General features: G+C 40.6%; 1 protein-coding gene across 1 annotated transcript in view; it reads left to right on the top strand.

Annotated features, from left to right (window-relative positions):
• diaph1 (diaphanous related formin 1) overlaps positions 1-20,761 on the top strand; it is a 101,041-nt gene that overhangs the window by 68,923 nt on the left and 11,357 nt on the right. The window contains exons 19-26 of the mRNA XM_080901205.1: positions 14,739-14,837; positions 14,941-15,035; positions 15,415-15,516; positions 15,891-16,130; positions 16,527-16,656; positions 16,866-16,991; positions 17,172-17,335; positions 17,792-17,924. Coding sequence (XP_080757331.1) covers positions 14,739-14,837; positions 14,941-15,035; positions 15,415-15,516; positions 15,891-16,130; positions 16,527-16,656; positions 16,866-16,991; positions 17,172-17,335; positions 17,792-17,924 — 1,089 coding nt within the window. The remainder of the gene's footprint in view (positions 1-14,738; positions 14,838-14,940; positions 15,036-15,414; positions 15,517-15,890; positions 16,131-16,526; positions 16,657-16,865; positions 16,992-17,171; positions 17,336-17,791; positions 17,925-20,761) is intronic.

Raw genomic sequence — 20,761 nt, 5'->3', positions numbered from 1 at the left:
AAGTATGTATTGCCATGTTTATTGTACTGAAACACTTCATTTATTAGCTGATGGCTATTTTTAACATTAGTCAGGTCCAGCATGTTTAGAACCTTTTAAAGATCATGCCTCAATTTCTCTAAAGCTGTATCCTTATCCATACAGGAAGTAGGTGCACAGAAAGATATGGATTGTGCTGACTGTACTTTTTAAAATTACATTGACATAATTTTACCTATATGGTCTAGGATGATTTCTGTTTTGATAGTGGGATTGGTTACATTGATGAGTTTCCTCTGCATCTGTGGAAGTAAGATATAAAAGTACCGAAGAGCTTAAGTGAAAAGCTACAAGATCATTCTTAAAGGCTCAGTCTTCTTATCAAGTCATGAAGTAACACTGAAGAGAGAAAGATTTTGCTTTTGATTTGAATTAAAGCAGAGCTTAGCCGAAACCCAATGAAACTGCAGTCAAGGTTGGCTCAAGGGTGGTGTTTTTACAGCCAGGCAATGAAAGTGTTAGTGTAGAAGCACACAAATATACGCACACATGTATACACTCTCATATGAGGATTCACCCGCCTGACCTAGCAGATCTGTTTCCCTCCAGTGGGAGAAGGGGAATATCTTTCCTGGAGATGTTAATTCTTAGCATCAAAAAAGATTGTGTTCCTTCCTTGTGGAAAGGAAAAATGATGATGAAGTGTCTCAATCATTCACACCCCACCTGTCTTATTGTGCATATTTCTTTCCTACCTTTTTTTGTTCCTACTCCCTCTTCCCTTCCTCCCGTATCTTTCTCCCTACCTCTTTCTTATTCTCCTATGCTCCTGCCATCTGCTTCCCTCCCTGAGCTGACATTTGCTGTCAGGCAGCCTTATTATTTTGTTCTTCACATTTCTGATTAGAATTCTATCGTTCTCTCTCTTTCTCTCCATCATGGTCCCTCTCCCTGTCTTTGTCTCTGTCCTCCTCTGTCCCTCCCTCTGGCCCTCCCCCACAAACATCTCACTCCAATAATGTTTCCATTCCTCCTCTTTCTCTCACTTTTTTCATTCCTTTGCCGCATTCAATTCAGCATAATCTAATTCAGTCTATCTCCCACCATCCCATCTTCCATTATACCTCTCATTTCTCACAGTTTCTCTCGTGTCTCACTCTGTTTTTAAAGGTCAGTTTTCTTCTCCCCCCCCCCCCCCCCCCCCCCCCCGTCCCTCCCTCCCTCCCTCTCTCTCCTTTCTCCCCATAAAGTTCTTGCTGCAGTTGCTCCCAAGGACTCTGTCTCTAGCTTTTAATTATACTCTGTGGGCCCTCTGCCCTCTCCCTGTAGAAACCTGCACACAAGCGAGTTTGTGCACCCACTGATACGCACAGAGGCAGAACGTGCTCACGCAGAGTAAACACAAAAAAACAAAACCTTCACCATAATTTTTCCTGGTTTTAACCCTCTCAGGCTCAAATTAAGCTTTTTGTTGCTAATGCACAACCAAGTCCTGCAGTGGTACTTCTGAGTAAAAAAAACTCATAAAATATGTATGTTGGGTAATCAGGTTGTTAGTTTTTAACTGTTGCAAATCGGCAACGCCTGCCTTGAGAGGGTTAAGTCAAGAACCTTGTATATTCTCCCTTTTAAAAAGACTTTTAATTTGATATTAGTTATTAAAAGCATGTTAGAAAATCTTAGTTATTTGAGATTTATTATTGGGTTGCAAAAGTAAGCAGATATTTTGTCCATGCTGAGGTCCACTAAAGTAGCAGGAGTTCATCATACAACTGGACAGCAAAGGAGAAAGGAAAGGGTTGTCATGGTGATATGAATCCCTCGAGGGTATATTTCCCCCCTCATTTACTCGCTCCACAAGTCTGCATCTTGTCCACTAGCTATATATTACTCTTTCCATCGTTCTTTTTCATTTAATCTTACTACCTTTGTCTAACTAAATCATTTCGTTACCTGCTTGTCATACTTTGCTCTATTTGTTTGTTGTCTTCACATCTCTCTCAGGCTTTTCCGTCTTGTTTTCTTAACGTCTTCTTTTGTTCTCATCTTTCTTCTTGTTTCTTTTTGTCTCTCCTTTCTTCCGTCCCTGTGGTCCTCACCTCTTGTCCAGGCGTCAAGGGAGGGAGAAGCAGAGGAAGGAAAGGAATGCTAATTTTATCACCACAGTGACGGAGTGCAAAGGAGAGACAGAAAAAGAGAGAGAAAGAAAATGTCACACGTCTGAGGAAATGAGATGGCCATTGCACTCTGTATGTGTGTATGTGTCGGTGCGTGTCTCAGGCTGACAGTCTGAGTGACATTTTGTGTATTTTTCCTCTGCTTTGTCTCACTCCCCTGCTGAGGAAATGATAGATACACACATACATATCCAAATATACATATATAAGTGTTCGTTTGTGTTTATGAGCAGGGGGCAAATGCTAATGTATGCATGTTATGCGTCTTATGCATTTCTTTTTCAAACCAGCGCAAGACCTGTTTTCTGCCCTTTTTGTTTTTCAACTCAATCATCTGTCTCTCTCACTTCTACTTCATTCCAGCGCTCCATCTTCACTCCTCACTCATGTCGGAAATGTAATCACGTTCAGGGGCTGCACTAAGGGAAGGAGTGGGAGCCGGGTGGGAGGGAAAGAGGGGGCCAAAAGAGAGAGTTTGAGGCGAATGTAGGGAAGAGGAAGAAAAAGCCATTGGTATGTGTACCCAATTACCACTCCAGCCAGCCCAAAGTCACCTTCGCAGACAACGGACTCACGCACTCTCAAAATAGCTACTTCCATCCCGCCTCCTCTATGTGTATGTATGTGTGTTTGTTACAGTCGTGATGAGGTAGACTGAATAATATCATGGCCTTCCTCTCATCCGTCAGCACAAGGTTTAGTGTGTGTGTGTGTGTGTGTGTGTGTGTGTGAGAGAGAGAGAGAGAGAGAGAGAGAGAGAGAGAGAGAGAGAATGTGGGTGAATGCGTGGGTGTGCCCTGTGTCTGATTGCACTAGCTGATTGAGTCCTAGTCCTGCAGATTTCAACCCAGGTCCTCATCGTCTGATTAGGTGATGTGATATGTGTGTGAGAGAGAGAGAGACTTTAGCACAGCACTCTTTTATAGTGCCTATTGCTTTTTCGTTGAGTTTTGTAAGCTTATTCAGTTCACTTGTTTGTATGTACGTGTGAATTGCTGTGCCTCTGTCTTTGTGAGGCACAAGTTGAGTTCTCAACACTTTTTGCAAAGTAAGGGTTAGGATTTGGATTTATTGTTAATATCTGAACCTAGTCAACATAAGTGTTAGAGGGTACAGGTTCAAGACATGGTTAACTTTCTCACTGAGGCCTGTAGGCAATGTGGGTTCTTACAAGCAAAGCAATGCAAAGGTCTGTGTGTGTGCCCTTGTTAACCGTGTCCTCGTTCCGCCTTGCCTCCTAATTAAGAGACCGTAGGCCTCCCAGCACTGCCTGCTATCCCACACTCCGCTGGGGCAGAAAGGGACAAGAACAGCACAAGAGAAGGAGAGTGGTAGAAGGGCTAGATGGAGAGATGGAGGACAGAAAAATGAAAAAGCTATGTGTCAAAAAATATTAAACTGAAAAAGAGTGATACATTTAGAAAGGAGATGGAGGGAAACAAAATAAGGATTTTTTTTGTGAGGGATTGAAAAGCCAGAGCTGATGAGGGAGCAAGTAATAGAAGGTGTAGAAATGTGGATTTGGTGAGAAGGGATAGTGTGGACTGATAAAGCGTTAGGCCTATACACATTCTCCATTTCCCTTGCTAAATTGATGCCAATCATTTCCATAACTGTCTGTGCATCACGTGCGTATGTGTGCAGTTCTCAAGTGGTAATCTATTCAGTCTTATTCTTTACTTTCCATCTGTATAGGATCTTTCGCTCCATCGCTCCCCATCTTTTGCAATCACATCTGACTGACTCCTTGGAAATTAGTGTGCGTGCATTGATGTGCGCATGTGTGTGCGCCCATATCTGTGGTTAGATACATTCTTGTATATCCTTGTATGCCTGCATGACTATCTGCCATTTTCTCTCCTCTCTCTTGTCAATATGTGGTGAGTGGTGAGATAGTGGGTTAAATTTTAATGGTCCTGCCATCTTTCAGTAGCTTCTGAAAGAGGGCCAATGCAGACTGACACACTCACTGAGCCGTGAGAAGAGACAAGATGGGGAGAGAGCGATAGCTTGCTAGACATAAACACACATGCTAGGTCACAAGTCCACTGTATAAACAACAGGTAGAAGGAAAAAGCACTACATTTTCTTTCTTTTTCTTTTTTTTCTTTTTTAAATAATTTGCAGAGAAGTCTGCTGACTTCCTCTCCTTGGGTACTATTTTTAAAGCACAACATTGCCCTTACTATTGCCATTGTAGAGACTGTGAGCTCTAAATAATAAAACAAATCACCTCCAGGTGACCCTGGAGGTTGAAGCTCCCCGTTGCAGAAGATAATCTTTACATACATTCACTTTAGAGAAGCTTTGATTCAGATTCAAAAGACGCATTACGAGTGTTAAGATTGATTCTTTTCCTGAATATGTCATCCTTGCCGTCAGTCATTTTTTAGTTACAGAAGATCTAGAAGATTTCTCCACATGCAGTCCCTCTAGGAATGTGTTGGCAGAGTAGAGAGTCCGGTCTCTGATTATGTGTATGAATCTGTGAATTCAGTCCAGCAAACACTCGTGCACATAAATACTCATAAACACTCTGAGCCATATTGTGTGTTATTTCTTGATTGTTTTCATTCACCCAGCCTCACATAGCTGTCTGATTGGCAACACGTCCCCTGATGGCTCACTAAGCACATAGAGGGATTAGGTGTGTACTTCTGTGAAATTTGTTTTTTGTTTGTGTCGTTGTGTGCATGCATGTGTGTCTTGCATTTCACCAGCCTCAGCTACAGCCAATTCCTGTGAGAGGCCAGCAGACAGATGTTCTAGGAGAGGATTTGCATGTCTATCTCTCTGTTTAAATATCTATTTCTCTTGTTTTGTTTATTTTGGGGGGTTGGGGATTTTTTTTTTTCCTGTCTTTTGGGGAGGGGTTAAAATGGATTTCACAAACTAAAAACCCTGCAGCACTCCAGTGGATCTTTGGTGAGATAGACTTTTCCCTAGGTTCCCACGCAGAAGTGGAGGTTGCCAGATCATAGTTGTCATCCCCCTCCAGCTACTTAGTTTGACTCTGATCCAGTGTTTTGATGTATTTCAAACACCTGCAGTAGTTTTCCTAAAGTGTGCGCAACAAAGAAAAAGGTTCACATACACAAATGCTAATAAGTGTTCACTGCGCTCTTCACAGTATGAACTGCAATATATTTACTGTTATTCAAAAGGATTGAATAAAATGCACTAAATTCCAGGTCACTGCTGTTTGGGTTGTGTATTCAAAAAATATTCAGACCCCCTCACCTTTTGCACACTTTGTTCTTTACAAATAATTTGCATTGGATTTTATGCAGCTTCTTCAATGGACATCACTCTACACTCAGTAATTGTTAATAGAAAAATAAAAACATGTTGCAGATGATTTAAAAATCAGAAACTGAAGTAAAAGAATTCAGACCCTCTTCTGCAGCAGTTAGAATAGTATTCAAGGGCACAATGTTACTTAGGTCTCTGTTTGAGATGTTTAGACTTCATGTATGACAAACTAAACTTGTAAGACGTGAGTTTAAATGTGTACGTAGGTAGGTGCGTGTGTGCATGCGTGTGTGCGCACAATTCAGTAACATGTCTGGGTGAGGGTGAAGCCATAATAAACACAGTTAGGGATGTCTAGGAGTCTTCAAAGACTTGGCCTTCCCAACAAAGTGAGTAACAAGGAGCTGACCAAGAATATGGCAGTCTCTCTATGTAAGAGACTTCTTGCATAGAATGGAAAACCTGCCAAAAGGACTTCCATATTTACAGTGCTGGATCATTCAGGCCTAAAGTGGCTAGGTGAAAACCACTTGTTACTAAAAAAGCTTAAAGTTAGCAAGTCCATATGCTGTGAAAAAGGTTATCTTTTGTAAATAAAACAAAGAAAAATGACCTCTCTGAAATCGGGCAGTGCTCATCATCTGGCTTACAGTATTCCTCCAATGAAGAATTGTGGTGACATTTATATACTGTTTGGTTGCTTGTTAGTGGCATGGACAGGGAAAATAATCAGAACTGAAGGATGAATTCAGGCGAATACAAAGAGACCTTTAATTTAAAAAATAAATCAGATAAGATTGAAATTACATTTCACTGTAACCTGTGATACTGGCCCAAAGCAAACATCCAAGATGCATATGGAGTAGCTTCTTGAGAAGTCTCTGACTGTTTGCCATTCAAACCCCAAACCCTAGACCTAAGTTCATAATATTTATGGAGGGACCTGAAAATGTTGTTACACAGTTGCTTCTTATCTTTGCAGATTTATTGGGAAGCATCTCTGAGAAGCTTTTGTTGAGGCTAAAATACTGAAGGTTTGAATGCTTTGTACATGAATGTGAGATTTAAGTTCTGAGTTTACTATAAATAAGACAAAAAAAGATTTTTATTTTATTCAATGTAGTTTGGTGCGCAAAAAAGGGGTCTGGTTATTTTCTCAATCATGCATATGGAGACGACTATTTTTTTCCACTGTGTTAATCATGAGAATTGTGACAGTCTTTCTCGAACTGGGATCTTTATTCGTATTCCATTGACAATATCGCTTTCTTTCTCCCCATTCTTCCATCTCATGTTTTTCTCCACTCTCTTCCCCCACAGTACTGTTTCCTTTTGCAATTGCTTGACTTTGTTACTCATCTCCTTTATCTCTCCTCAAGTACTGCTCTTCACATCTTTTCCACTTTTCATTTTCTTTTTTTTCTGTCCTTGCCTCTCCCCTGTCATTGTTTCCTCGGCTTGATCATGTTAATATGTTGGCTGGGGAAAAAAATGGTGACAGACACCAAAAAATAACCCAATTTTTATTTGTTTATTTTTTTTGCCTCGAGACAGACACTCGTGTGTGTGTGTGTGTGTGTGTGTGTGTGTGTGTGTGTGTGTGTGTGTGTATATGTCCTGCAAGCGGTGGCTGACATTAGAAAAGGCAAACTTCCTTACTCCTTTTCAGCCCCCTCATTGTGCCTTGCTCGAGGGATAATTAGATCTAGCAGAACTGGCCCTCGTCCTCCTCTTTGCCACATTTGTGTGCCTTTTTATATACATATTTGTGTGTACATGCTCCAATGTGCGTGTGCATGTGTGTGCAAGTCTTTCCACCATGTGGTCTAGTCACAATTACTAATCAGGCCTCTAGGCCTTGCCTGCAGAGACCAAGAGAAGGCGACAAGGGAGGAAGGGTGGGCCAGTGATTGAGTGCTTTCCTTTGTCCTCATCACTGAAGCAGAGATAAAGATGAGTAAAGGGATGGATGGTTGGAGACGAGAGGACAGAACTTGGGGATTAACAGGATGAGTGTGTGCACCAGCACAGTTATGCGCTTTTAACTGTCCTCCATGGCATGACACTGTGTAGACCTCCATTTTTCTGTCCTCCTTTCATCTGTTTTGCTTTGCATAAGTCTGAACCGCTTGTATTCATGAAGTGCCTCTCTATCACTCATGCTCCTTTTTTTTCCCCTCCCTTTTTCTTGCTCCTTCTTGCTCCCACTCGCTCTCTGTCTGCTATCTTTCCATAAGGTAATAATGAATATTTGAGTTCTGACAGGAGTGCAGTACCTAATCCTTTTTGCCCGGGGCAGAATACGCCTCATGGGGTGCATGTGTGTTAGAGTTCATCTAACTTTTTAATTGAGATAGAAACCCAATTTTTAAGTTTCCATTTCTACCGCTATGCTCATATAAATGAGACTCACACTGCATGGCCGTGCATACATGATAGTAGCGGTCTAGATGGGCAGAAATGCCTGTACATTAGGAAGGCCACTGGCACTGTACAGAGAGTAACATTAAGCTCCAAGACTTCTGTCTAAGCTTCAGTATCCACGAGCAAGAGCCTCTGAATCCCTCGTTCAGAACAGCTTAGATTTGGGTGTAAATTATTTTTGTACTGGAAATGATGTAGTATTAAATTATTAGCTCTTCTTAATTTCTACTCCTCCACTATATTGAGAATAAGAGGCTGTCCGACCTCCACAGATAGCTGTCTCTAGAGTCACTAATCTCGCCTGTCAGCCCAATACACATGGATATGAACAGTGACTGCAAATGTCACTGCATGCTATCCACAACACTAGGAACAAGGTTGAGAGTTGATTGATACCCAGCATAGAAGCGAGCCTGCTTAATGATGTAATTCACTTTGCTCTCCGTAGAGGGAGCACTGTGCTGTGAAGGCCAGTGTAGCATCAAGGACATTCACACTGTGAATAACAAACACCAAAGCACCACACAAGCTGCCAGAGTAACACAAAAAACTACTTGCATACCCAGTGAGTTACTCAGTTAGTCAGACACACACAGGTGGTTTGTGACTTTAAACAATGAAGCTTTTGTGTTCTCCAGTTATGTCTTTGTACAACATTTGAGGCTCAGGTGTGATGGGCGGCTCAAGGTCGCATCGTCATCATCTTTGTCTTTTAAACTTCTTTCCTTCTCGCTCTCTCTCTCCTTCATTTGCTCTCTCATCGTCTCAGTTTTCACACCTTTATTTGCTCTCGCTCTTTTCTGATTTGATTTTCTTCTCCCCTTTACACTCTGTAGCTCCCCTACACTCCCTCTATCTCTCCTCCTTGTAATTAGCTGGTGTAATTGCAGTTGTAAATCTTTTCTGATGTCCCAAGGAGACTGGCTGATATAGGACTGATTTAATAAGCACACCATAGCAGCTCACCTCTCTCTGTGCGTGAGTGTGTGTGTTTGTTGAGTGGGAGGGGGGGGATCTCTGTCTGTGTCCTCTGTTATTTGCTATGGGGATTTATTGGGTCTTTGTGTGGTTTCAGCAAGTGTGAATTCGAGTTCAAGGTAGTGCTGTGTCGGTGTGTCGAATGTAGTGCACCTTATCAGCAATGCAGGCAGCGTACTGTGTGTGAGTGTGTGTGTGTGAGAGAGAGAGAAAGAGTGTGTCTCATTACGTGCCATGTGTGCGTCATCACCAAAGACCTTCATGGCCAGAAGAGCACAGAGAGGTCAGATTGGCCCTAAGAGAACAGCATTACCACACAAACCCACACATACAGATCCAGTGACCACACTCACAGACACGTGTTTTGTACGCCTTCCATCGTCGCATACACATAAAACAAAGCAGTATGTTCTTTCTTTCAGCATTTCCTCCTCCTTTGTCCACAAACACATTCATTAACATTCACAAATACACAACTTGGACAGAGTGCGAAGGTAATAAACAAGTGTAGCCAGCTGGATGCAGAGGTGTGCCAGCCTTTTGTCATCAAACTGCAGTTCACTAAGTACACCAATGGAGGGCACTGTGACTCCATGAATAAATGCTGGCCTCACTGAAGGAATCAGACTTTAAGCCTCCATACTCTATTGTGATTTCAAAAAAAGGACCTTTAATTAATGCAAGAATTAAAACTAAAAAATACAGATACGATTATGTTGCTTCCTGCTTATGAGGCAGGTATTGAAAATTAACTGTTCCAGCTGCGAACTCACAAAGTTATCCTAATTTAAAACGTATTGAGGTATATGAAAATGTCATTTTGTCCCTCTTGTCCAATTTAAAAACAGAAAATGTTTAGAATTTGTGGAGAATTAAAAAACAAACTGTTTTCCTGCTGTTATTCTGACAAAGACACCTTATTTTAAAATTGATGTCATAAATGTTTAAAAAGTTAAAGGTGTTATTAAATTATTATCATTAGTTAAAAGCAACTACTTAAAAGCAATAAATAAGAAAAATATTGTTTGAACTTAAATATACAATGTTCTTCAGCTAGCAGGAAGTAAGAGGAAAGAGTTTGTGAAGTGAAAGGGATGTTAATAAAATTGAGGCCATGCAAGTTGTCTTTTTTTTTTCTTTTTTTTTTTTTTTCTTTTCTTTAAAATGTTTGTAAAGTTTGAGCCAGTGGGTCATTTCTAATGACCAAAAATTAAATGGATAATTTGGGGATTTTTATAAATATTTTAGTCATAAAAACAGTGTTTTATATTGTTTTTAAAGCAAATATAGAATGATAGGAATTATTTCAAAAATCTCAGTTGTAGTTGCAGCATTCATGCACCAGGGGAGCGCAAGGGAGCACAGTCTTAGCCCCTCCCATATGCCCTCCCACTGCTTTTTGGCCCTACCCACATCCTGCCTTGTTCCCCCCCTCCTCACTGCCCCACCCTGCCATCTGGTCCTTTTCACAAAATTGTGCAAACACACACACACAGACACACACACACACACACACACACAGTCAGGAATCTTTTCTCCTCATTTCCTTTCACAGTGGAAAAACAGGATGAAGGGGCTCTTTCAGACCCAAGGTTACCGTGGAAACCCCTTATTCTTCTTCTGTCGAACACTCTTACATTGTAACACACACTCTTATGTAGAAAGTGACAGAATGTAGGACATTTAAAGTTTAAAGGGACCATGGCTACAGCTGTCCATCTGTCTGCCATAGTTTTGGCTTTGTTTACTTTGGACAAAGAACTTTATGCTCCCTCTTCATGTTTTTCTTCTTTGTCTCTCTTTTTTTTTTTTTTTTTTTTTTTTTTTTTTTGACTAGTTTAGCATTATGTAAGTAAACTTCTTAAGCTAAAAGCATAATGTTCTCATTACGTTTGCCTGTAATACATTCAGTCTTTGTTGATGTTAGAGATTGGCAGAAGATCTGTTTTTAGTTCTTTCTCTGGAGCACATTCAGCAACTTTTTCCAGCAAAACCGCTCAACTCAGATGTTGATGTTGAAACTATACTCCCTCTCTTCTGTTCCACTTTATTTGATCTCCAACAGCCCTGGAATGCTAAATGGGGGGGGGGGGGAGTTAGTTTGAAGCTATATAAAGTTAATTTTTTCTATCTCACCACCAGAGGGACTATGAAAAAGTCTTGATGCCACAAATATACAATGGAGTACATCATCTGAAAGCTTTTAGTGGGTTAAAAATAAACGCCAGCACTCCACAAACAGGGAGTGGTGATGATAGGATGAATAGACCACATGAAAAGACTGAAAAGGCGATAGTAAAGAGAAGAGGCTATGCTTTCTGAGAGTGGGCTAAAGTTATTCTTTGAGTTGAAGCTAAAGGGATCAAAGTGTACTTGGTTCTTTTTCCTTTCTTTGATTCTCTCTATTCCTACTAAGCTTGATCTTTTTCCTTCATTTCATCTTTTTTTTTAAAATTTTTTTTTTATACATACATACATACATACATACATACATACATACAATTTCTTTTTCATTCATTCTCCCTATCCTACTCTGGCTACTCGACACCATCTCCTCTACACATTTTCTCCTTTTAAGGAGTGAGGGATGAAGTAGAAGGGAATAGGAAGGGGTGGTGAAGTAGACACTCAGGTCTGCTGACTGATAACAGACTCCCCTTTGTGTAGCTCCGGTCAGACAGACACTTAGTTACATATTGACAAAGACCGCAGCATGACTTGGATTCTCATGATCCTCAGTACTCTTTCTTTAGTTCCTCTCATCCCCCACCTTTCTGCCCCCCCCCCCCCCCCCCCCCCCCCCCCACTTAATTGGAAACAGAAGTCAGAAATGGAAGAATGTATTTTCATTACACATGTGTGTTTGTGCACGCGCATGCACACACACACCACAGCTTTTCCTGGAACTCTCCCCCCTTGTCTCCCCAACAGCTGCTTGGCACTGACAGATGAGGAAAAAGCGTGTGTGTGTGTGTGCGCGCAATTGGCGGTAGTGTTTTCTTTCCAGAAAAGAGTTCTTCTGTGTATCATGGTTTTAACAAAAAGGCAGCTGGGACAATAAAACATGTGGATGTTAAGATGTCAGCATTCCACAACTGCGTCCATGTGGCTTGTGTATGTTTGTGTGCCTAGTCACACATGTGTGTTCTGCCCCAGTCATCTCCTTTCCTCCCCCACAATGACTAAGAGTAGCACGATGCAATGCTCCATAGCAGCCACTAGAGGTGCCATCTGCTCATAAATGAAAAGAGTGGGCTGTCTGTGGAAACCACAGAGCAGCCATTTTACAATGTGAACACCAGACCCCATTTTATGAATCAGCCATGATGTCAACATAGCTAGGACTGATTCTATTGGCTAGAGCGCAGCTGGCACTGAAGCACTGTAGATTTCCACATGCACAAAGACACATGCTCCCTCACTGGGTCTCTGCTGCTCCCAAAGACAGACAGACACACACACACACACAGACACACTGACCTCGTGACATGATGCTGCTACCAGATCACTCGTCTTTTTCCAAACTGAGCTGTTTAGATTACTATCCAGATTAATCTTCTTTGTAGTATATCTATATACGAGTGTCTATTGTACAGGTCACCATATCAGTATTTGCATGTGTAAGGATCTCAGGGATTTGATGTTGTGCTTTAAGCATTAACTTAATTTCTTCCATTTTTAGATGGCATATCTTGAATTATTTCCTGTGACTGTCTGTTTCCTTGTTTGTGTCTCTCTGATGATGTTTATTTGTGTAAGCTTGCAACTTCCTTTCTTTATAACATTTCAGCTGTGACTTTCTCTTTGTGTTTGTGCAAGACAGTCATTTCCGCTCAGATGTCCTGATGGATTTTCCTATCCTGTGTGTGTCTGTGATTCCTGGCTTCCTGCTTTGGTTTCCTGGCCTCAGCAGGGACTAGTAATGAAACACTGAACATGCAGCAGTAGTGCTGGTGGTGAAACACACAACTGAATATACTGATATAATGCAAACTATATGACAACACACACAAACAAACATACAAAGTCAAAGCCTAAGATATAAATGGTGGTTGACCATCAGTAGGGAGTTTCATAAAGCTGAAGCTAATACTGACAGAAACAATGGGCCTTTTTAAGGCTGCAGTCAACTGAATTGACTGTTCTGTGTATATCTGTGTGTCCTGAATGAATGGCTAAACTGAGAGACGAGGAGCTCATTAGGAGCCTGGCTCATTAACAGCCTGCTTGGCTGATAGGTGTCTCACATCGAGACAAAGCACTGTTTGACTGGACATATTGATGAGTGGACAGATGAAGGAAAGAACTGTGAAGCTGTTGTTGTCGCCGTTGTCTATGCGGAGAATAGATTACAGTGCCGCTGTTTGACCAAAATCATCTTTTGCTTTTCTAATAAACTGCACTTGAAGGTAAACACTCGAGTATGATACAGTGGAATCACTGAGGAAATTAAGAAATTAGACTGCTTATACAGTAGGGGTAGGTAACTGAATGGAACTGAAAATAGATTTTACTAACACTGATAATTAAGCACACATAAGGGTCGGTCCGTATCCGCATTTCTATTTCTGTTTTTGCCCTTCTACTTGCCTTCTCTGTGACATTAAAACCATAACTTTTGATGTCACTGCATCAGGTCATCTTTAGGCAGTTGAAGCAGGTAGTCTGCTGATGATGAAAGGTTTTTGCCGGCACCATTGTTGACTTTTTGCAGTAGCTTCTTTTTGTATATGTGTGGAGTTCTTGTATCTCAGCTTTATAAAGATGAGGCAAGGATGCAGCTATAGACAGGCTGATAAGTCTCAAATTGTGATTTAGTTGGAAAAGATACACTCAGGGTTATAGACCAGCATGCAGCAGAAGGGAAAACCATGTATTTTATGGACTAGTCGGCAAAACAAAATGTGAGTCCCTGCAAACCAGCAAGTTTTGTAATGTATCATCTGGTATATGCAGCTGATGGTTCTGCAATGTGCATACCAAATTTAAAGCAACATTGATGGAAAAACTCTGATGATAACACATTTATAAGACCATAACTATAGATGATTGATACATAGAGTCAGGTGATTTTATTGGTCTGGCTCTATGCACAGCTCTTGATTTGTCTTTCGATAAAATATCAAAAATCTATCCCAAATTTACTTCAACTCTTTTTCTGACCCACAACTGAAAATTCATTTAAACAATATAATGAGATACAAGTAGCTTATAAATATCAAGTACAAATGGTTAGATATTGATGGAAACAACAGTTGTGACATCTGGATCTCTGCTGACCCTAATGTGCCTGGCTATGTGTAGAGTGGGCTGCTATGTGGTCAAACCCGTGTTCATCATTCACTCCTCATTCTAATCTAGTTCACATCCTCCCCCACACTCTGACACATCCTTACAGTCACAATCCTGACCTTGTCAAAAGAAGTTAATGAAAAATGCCTCTGAGTGCGAGTGTGTGCAATAGGTGGGTGTGTCTATGTGCAGCGTGGTGAATCCAAACTTCAAATGCCTTACAGCGAACAACTGTCTGACCATATTTAAAAGGCCCACATGCTCCAGGGACATGTTTCCCCTGGTGCTGCAGCCATTTCATGTTAGTTCAGTTGTACCCCAAACCACTGATGTGATATTCCTGACACCTCCATGACACCATACAGTTTGGAGAAAATGAAAAAAGTAAAAGCTGTGCCAAGTCTGTCAGTTTTTATAGCCATCACATGTGCCTTCTGTCCATCAATCAAATCCACTTTGTCTTTTATCCCACTAATGTCACTACTCCCCCCCCCTCCCCCCCCGTGTTATTTCCATTTAAGGGTACAAGTCATTTAAAATTATGAAAGATGACAAGAAAATTTTGTTACAAAGGCTCCTCTTTTTGCTTGCCGTAAGGGAATATAAAGTTTTCCTTGTCTCTGTCCATATCTACAGCTAAAAAGGAGCAGGATGGTGGGGATGAAAAGAAACAGGTGCAGAAGAAGAAGGTGAAAGAGCTGAAGATTCTTGACTCAAAGTCTTCACAGAATCTCTGTAAGTCCACTATCCTGATACCACTATATTCATGACCATGCTTTTTATGTATAAAATGGGGCATAATTAAGTAAGTCATGCTTCTTGTGTTTTTCTCATGAAGCTATTTTTCTGGGATCGTTCCGTATCCCTTATGAGGAGATCAAGAATGCCATCCTGCAGGTTAATGAGAAGGTCCTCACAGAGTCCATGGTTCAGGTATTGACTGAGTGTTGTTATGCATCTGTTCATTTGTATTATAAAATAAAATATAGTTATTTGATAAAAAGGATTTTCTCTTTCCTTTATTCCTATGTGTTACCTCTCATACTAGATTTATAGGTTTAATGTGTTTGACTGTCTGTAGACTGATAAGTGGAAAAAATGAACTGGATGATGGTGTGTGCTTCATCTACACTTTTATTTCAGAGTGCCTGTTTTGTTGATTTTCAGCAAAATGACATTTTTATTTAACTTTATAAGGCTTTCAGTTACCCTGAAGTCATATTAAGATCCTTATGACATAGTAAATAAAAATCCAACTTTTTCAAGCTTCTTCATGTGTCTTCCAGTATACATTTCTCTCATTGTCACTTAGAACCTGATCAAGCAACTGCCAGGACCAGACCAGCTGGGTGTCCTGGCAGATATGAAGGATGAATACGATGACTTGGCTGAGTCTGAACAGTTTGGAGTAGTGGTAAGGAAACTTGCATATACATGTGCAAATGAAAGCACAGGGAAAAAATAGACACTTCTCTTTGATAAGATGGTTATTGTTAAATTGTCAGCTGACTTGAAGCTGACTAACCACAAACTTGTTGTGGTGTCAGTATGAGTTGTAGAAAGTGTTGAGATGGTTCGTTTTCTAAGATGGTTTGTCAGTAAATTAGACACACAGAATGTCCTCATGCTGTTAAACAAAGGGGCTTTGTTCAACTGTAGATTTCGGTAATGGATGAACTCACTGCACTTACCCATAATTGCATGCTCTCAGACACGTGCAGACACACACACACTCACTGTAGCAACAAACAGGGAATGGTCTCGTATGCCCCTCTCTTGTTTTTCCAGATGTCCAGTGTGAAGCGGTTGATGCCACGGCTTCAGGCCATCTTGTTCAAGCTGCAGTTTGAGGAACAGCTGAACAACATCAAGCCGGATGTGGTGTCTGTGACAGCAGCTTGTGAAGAGCTTAGGAAAAGTGATACATTCGCCAGGTTGCTGCAGATCATCCTCCTTGTTGGGAATTATATGAATTCTGGCTCTCGCAATGGAGCAGCATTCGGCTTCTCCATATCATACCTGTGCAAGGTGAAGTGAAGGGGGATCATATGACACACACCCACAATAAAAACTGAATGAATCTACTGAAAATCCTGTATGTAACTGGAGAAATACTGACTTTTTTGTTGTTGTTGTTTTGTCTTGTTTGGCTCTTCTTCGGCTTCGTCATCATGGCTTCAGGTACAGGATATATACCGCTATTACTAGCATAAAGACTTGAGATAGTAAATTCTTCATCTTTAAATATTGCTACACTGAGTGTATAAACACTATACTGTACTTATAGTTGTACTTTTATCACATGTTTTAATAATAGAAACTGGGCAATAAAAGTCCAGTCAAAATGTACATTCAGGATTAGAAACTACTCACACCTATGTTGACATTGTGTCCTTTTTTAAAATACCTCTTTCTTCTAATTAGCTTCGTGACACAAAATCAGCTGATCTGAAACAGACACTGCTCCATTTCCTTGCTGACGTGTGCCAGGAGCAGTATCCTGATGTCATGAGCTTTGCAGATGAGCTCATTCATGTCGAAAAGGCCAGCAGAGGTGCGTGGGACATGTAACCCATATTATACATATTATTTTAGCAGATCTTTAAATAAAGTGTGCTTATATTGTTTCAGCAAATAGCACATCATACCTGAGATCTATTTAATGCTCTTATTCACTGTATCAGTCACTTCAAGTCAATACCAATATGACAAGCTTCATCTGTGGGTGCTTAGCAATGACAACATTTTCCTTGTCCATGGCAGTTTCTGCAGAGACAGTTCAGAAGAACCTAGAAATGATGGGCCGTCAGATCAAGAGCCTGCAGAAAGATTTGGAAACCTTTCCTCCTCCACAAAATGATAAGGACCTGTTCGCGGAGAAGATGTCGATATCCTTTCTATTCAGCTATTAAATAGAATTGCTCAGTTGGCCTCATTTAGTCAATGAGTTTTGTTTTTTTTTTTTTAAAAAAAGAAATCAATGGAAATGTCATGTCGTGATGACAGTGCTTTTTGTGTTTTCTTGTGTTTGAATGACACTCCTGTGTACCTTAACACAATGTATTTACAGCTTTGTGAGCCATGCCCAAGAACAGTATGAGAAACTAGATCTGATGCACAAGAATATGGAAAAGCAATACAGTGATCTGGGAGACTATTTTGTCTTTGACCCGAAAAAGATCTCTGTCGAGGAATTATTTGGGGATCTCAACAACTTCAAAAACATGTTCCAGGTGTGTATGTGTAAGTCTAAACGAGTAAGGAAGTAAAAACAAGGTTGTTATGGTTTTCAGTCTTTTTTTTTACCAACCTACGAAATGAATGTGTGTGTTACGAACAAAATTAAACACAAGTTCAGTTGCAAATAATGTAATGCATCAAAGGCAAATATCAAAAGGATTGACTGTACATCTGACTGTGTTGACAAAATAATGAGTCACTCCATTATATTATCTGTTTAAACATTTGGGAGGGCTCCACCTTAGATAACTTGTCTGCCAGTCATAAAGAATAATGGCCAGTACTGGTTTTGAAGTTTTGTGTACAAAACTTCATTCATCATATCCATCATACATGGGTTGCTTTATTCACTTTCACTCTTTCAATGTATGTAAGATATTCTTAAACGATTTCTGTGTTGAATTTATGTAGCTAGAACTTAATATATTTTCTACTTCTTTCCCTAACAGCAAGCAGTGAAGGAGAATCAGAAAAGAAAGGAGGCTGAAGAGAAGATCAAGAGGGCCAAGCTGGCGAGAGAGAAAGCAGAAAAGGAAAAAGAGGAGAAACTCAAGAAGAACCAGCTCCCTGACATCAACGCAGGTCACCTTTGCTGCATAATATATATTTATGTGCATGTCAATGAACTGGAGAGACACTTGCCACGTCTCTTCCTTTGCATTTCCCTCAGATTCCTGTTGGGGGCAGTCCGAGTCCACACATCTGGGGGGTGGGTGGGTGGGTGGGTGTGTGTGTGTGTGTGTGTGTGTGTGTGTGTGTGTGTGTGTGTGTGTGTGTGTGTGTGTGTAAGAGCAGCCCATTTATTGACCAAAGTTAATCTAATGTTGATGACCCGTTTTAAAGTAAACAAGAAACAATGATGCTTCACATAAACTGAGGACAGCATTGAAGTGCCTGACCTCTTTTCACTCCTCCAGTAATCATGAAATTTTCCACCCCCCAAAAGAATACAGAAATAGCTCCCAACTCTCCTTATCAGGAAAAAACATGTTTCCACTCTTCTGGTAATGCTTTTACACTTTAAAAATTGCTGGTAGCATTATTGTTCCCTTTAACAAACACATGCATTCTGACTCTCTCGTCCCTGTCTACACAGTAAGCACTCAAATCCTGCCTTGGAGACGCATATGTATACACAGACTTTTCCCCCTTCTCTCAGTCTGTGACCTACTTTCAGTGCATTCCTCCTCTCTCTGGCTCCACTTATGTTCTGCAGAGCCCCTGCTTTTTCACTGTAGAAATGTGCTATAGCCTTGGTACTCTAAAGAGTGTGTGTGTGTGTTACAAATGACTGTCATTTTGTTGTGAATGTTTTTTGTTTTGCTTTGCCCATGTGTTGAAGAAACATTATGGTGGCCAAAATATATATGTGTGTGTGTGTGTGTCTGCTTTTCAAACTCTTACAAAAAGTCTTTCTGGGCTTTATTCTAGTAGTGCATGTTCCAGCTGGCTTCTTTTCTCTTCTCCCCTTCTTGCTTTTATTTTACCACTGCCAGGTTTTCCCCTTTAGCTCTCCTTTTGTATGCAGTTCATTTAAAGGGCAGTTCAAGCCACCAAGACTCCATTTAGAAAATTTTGCCTCAGTGTTTAAAGTATGGAAGATATATATAATAGAAAGTAAAGTTTCATGTTCAGCCTCTCGAGACGTGCACACATGGAACATAATAGTGCCTCAAAGATTAGTGTCTCTGTGCACACATTTAGTGGACAGGGATCATTTACATACAGGTGGAATATTTGACTGTCCTGTAGCCTGGAGTCCTTCTACACCCCCTATTTGAATTTAACCACACACAAATTTGGCACACCCACCCACCTGGTCTTTGTTCTGTATTTGTTTATAACCCTCATACTGGCTGCTATACAATGGCTGTTTTCAGCAGCTGTGCTTTCACACGCTGACATGTTCCTGGTTCCCTTTTTTCTGTCTCTCACGAATCTACTTGCATACCCTTACTATCTCATGAATTCTCTGAATGTTCCTTTGACTTTCTGTCTCTGTAAACATATAATACCAGTTGTTGGTTAAACCCTGGAAGGTCAGTGTGTGTTTGCAGTTTGTGGCCTTGCCATTCCCATGTGAGTCAGACTTAGTGGAGTCTCAGTTTGCACATATTCTAAGCATGTGATGCTAGTTACTGTGTATAAATCATGTTGAGATTCTTTGGAAATCATTACATGTTGTCGTTTTTATAATTGACTCATTAAGTGCTTTGACTTGCCTTTTCTGACTCGCATAGCAAATATAAATACAGGGGTCAGTATACTAAACTGGCAGAGTATTTTGTTGCCACACCCAGTACTTGACATTCCAAGCTTTTTAGCTTTTTGCTCTAATTTTATCTGTTAAAAACAGTCTACTACTATCCCTAGGCCATCTTTGGCTATACACCAAAGCTTGCTGCTACTATTCCTTATTTCTACAGCTAGGTGTCAGTACAGTCTGTAAAAGAATACCTGAGACCATTTTTTTTTTATCTATGTGGCAAAGGGTGTTTGCATGTCTGGTTTATCCTCACATAGATGCTTGTATGGGAACTACCACTGGGAGTGCCCGTGCTCCACACAGAGAGCAAGTGAGGAAACAGTAGTGTGGGGGAGGGTAGAGGAAGGAGGATAGTAGGGCAGCAGATGCTCTGGTGGGGATTAGACTGCAGTTGTCTCTTTGAAAAGGGGGTTAGAAGAGAAAGGCGCAAGCCACAAGAGGGGATGAGACAGGATAAGCCTGAGTTGCCTGATGTCTTCACTGCAGGTGACTGTGAAAAATGGAGAGATTCATGGCACATTAGAAAAACATTAGAAAAAAGATCTCTCCACTCACTGATTTTCTTTATCATGCTGTCATCTGCACGTTTGTCATCATCAACAGCTAAATTTTTCCAATTCTATTTTCATTTGTTGATGTGTGAACATCCATTAGGGGTGCTATTGATCTACACAAGATTATATGCTGTGGTGACGGAGCTGTGTGTGTGTGTGCGTGTGTGTGTGGGAGAGAGATGTGAGACGTGTCAGAGCGTGCGCGCATTTATTGCAAATCGGATCGAAAGAGACATCTTTAAGAGCTCACAGTCTAATGCCATTGCCCTAATTAATCCATCTTATGTTCTTACATGCTTTAGTCAGTAACTTACTGTTTGTGTCAAGCACTAAATATGTGTGTATTCCTTCTGCTTTTTATGGTCAGTAGTATTATTGAATCTTATATTTTTTAGGCTTATTTCAATGTATGATAATTAGTTAATTGACTTTCAAGTACCATTCAGTACCAATGAAAACCAGTGTCTTGTGTTTCCCCTTTATGTCACTTATTGCTAACAAAGTAAACTTGTAAAACTGCTTTTTGATTTAATAGTGTTGCTCAATACTATTGAGAGCACAGGCCCCTAGGCCTGTAAGCTGAATCTTCATTAGTTCAG

This window comes from Rhamphochromis sp. 'chilingali' (assembly GCF_963969265.1).
Source record: "Rhamphochromis sp. 'chilingali' genome assembly, chromosome: 13".
NCBI lineage: Eukaryota > Metazoa > Chordata > Actinopteri > Cichliformes > Cichlidae > Rhamphochromis > Rhamphochromis sp. 'chilingali'.
This window is presented reverse-complemented; position numbering and strand designations above follow the sequence as displayed.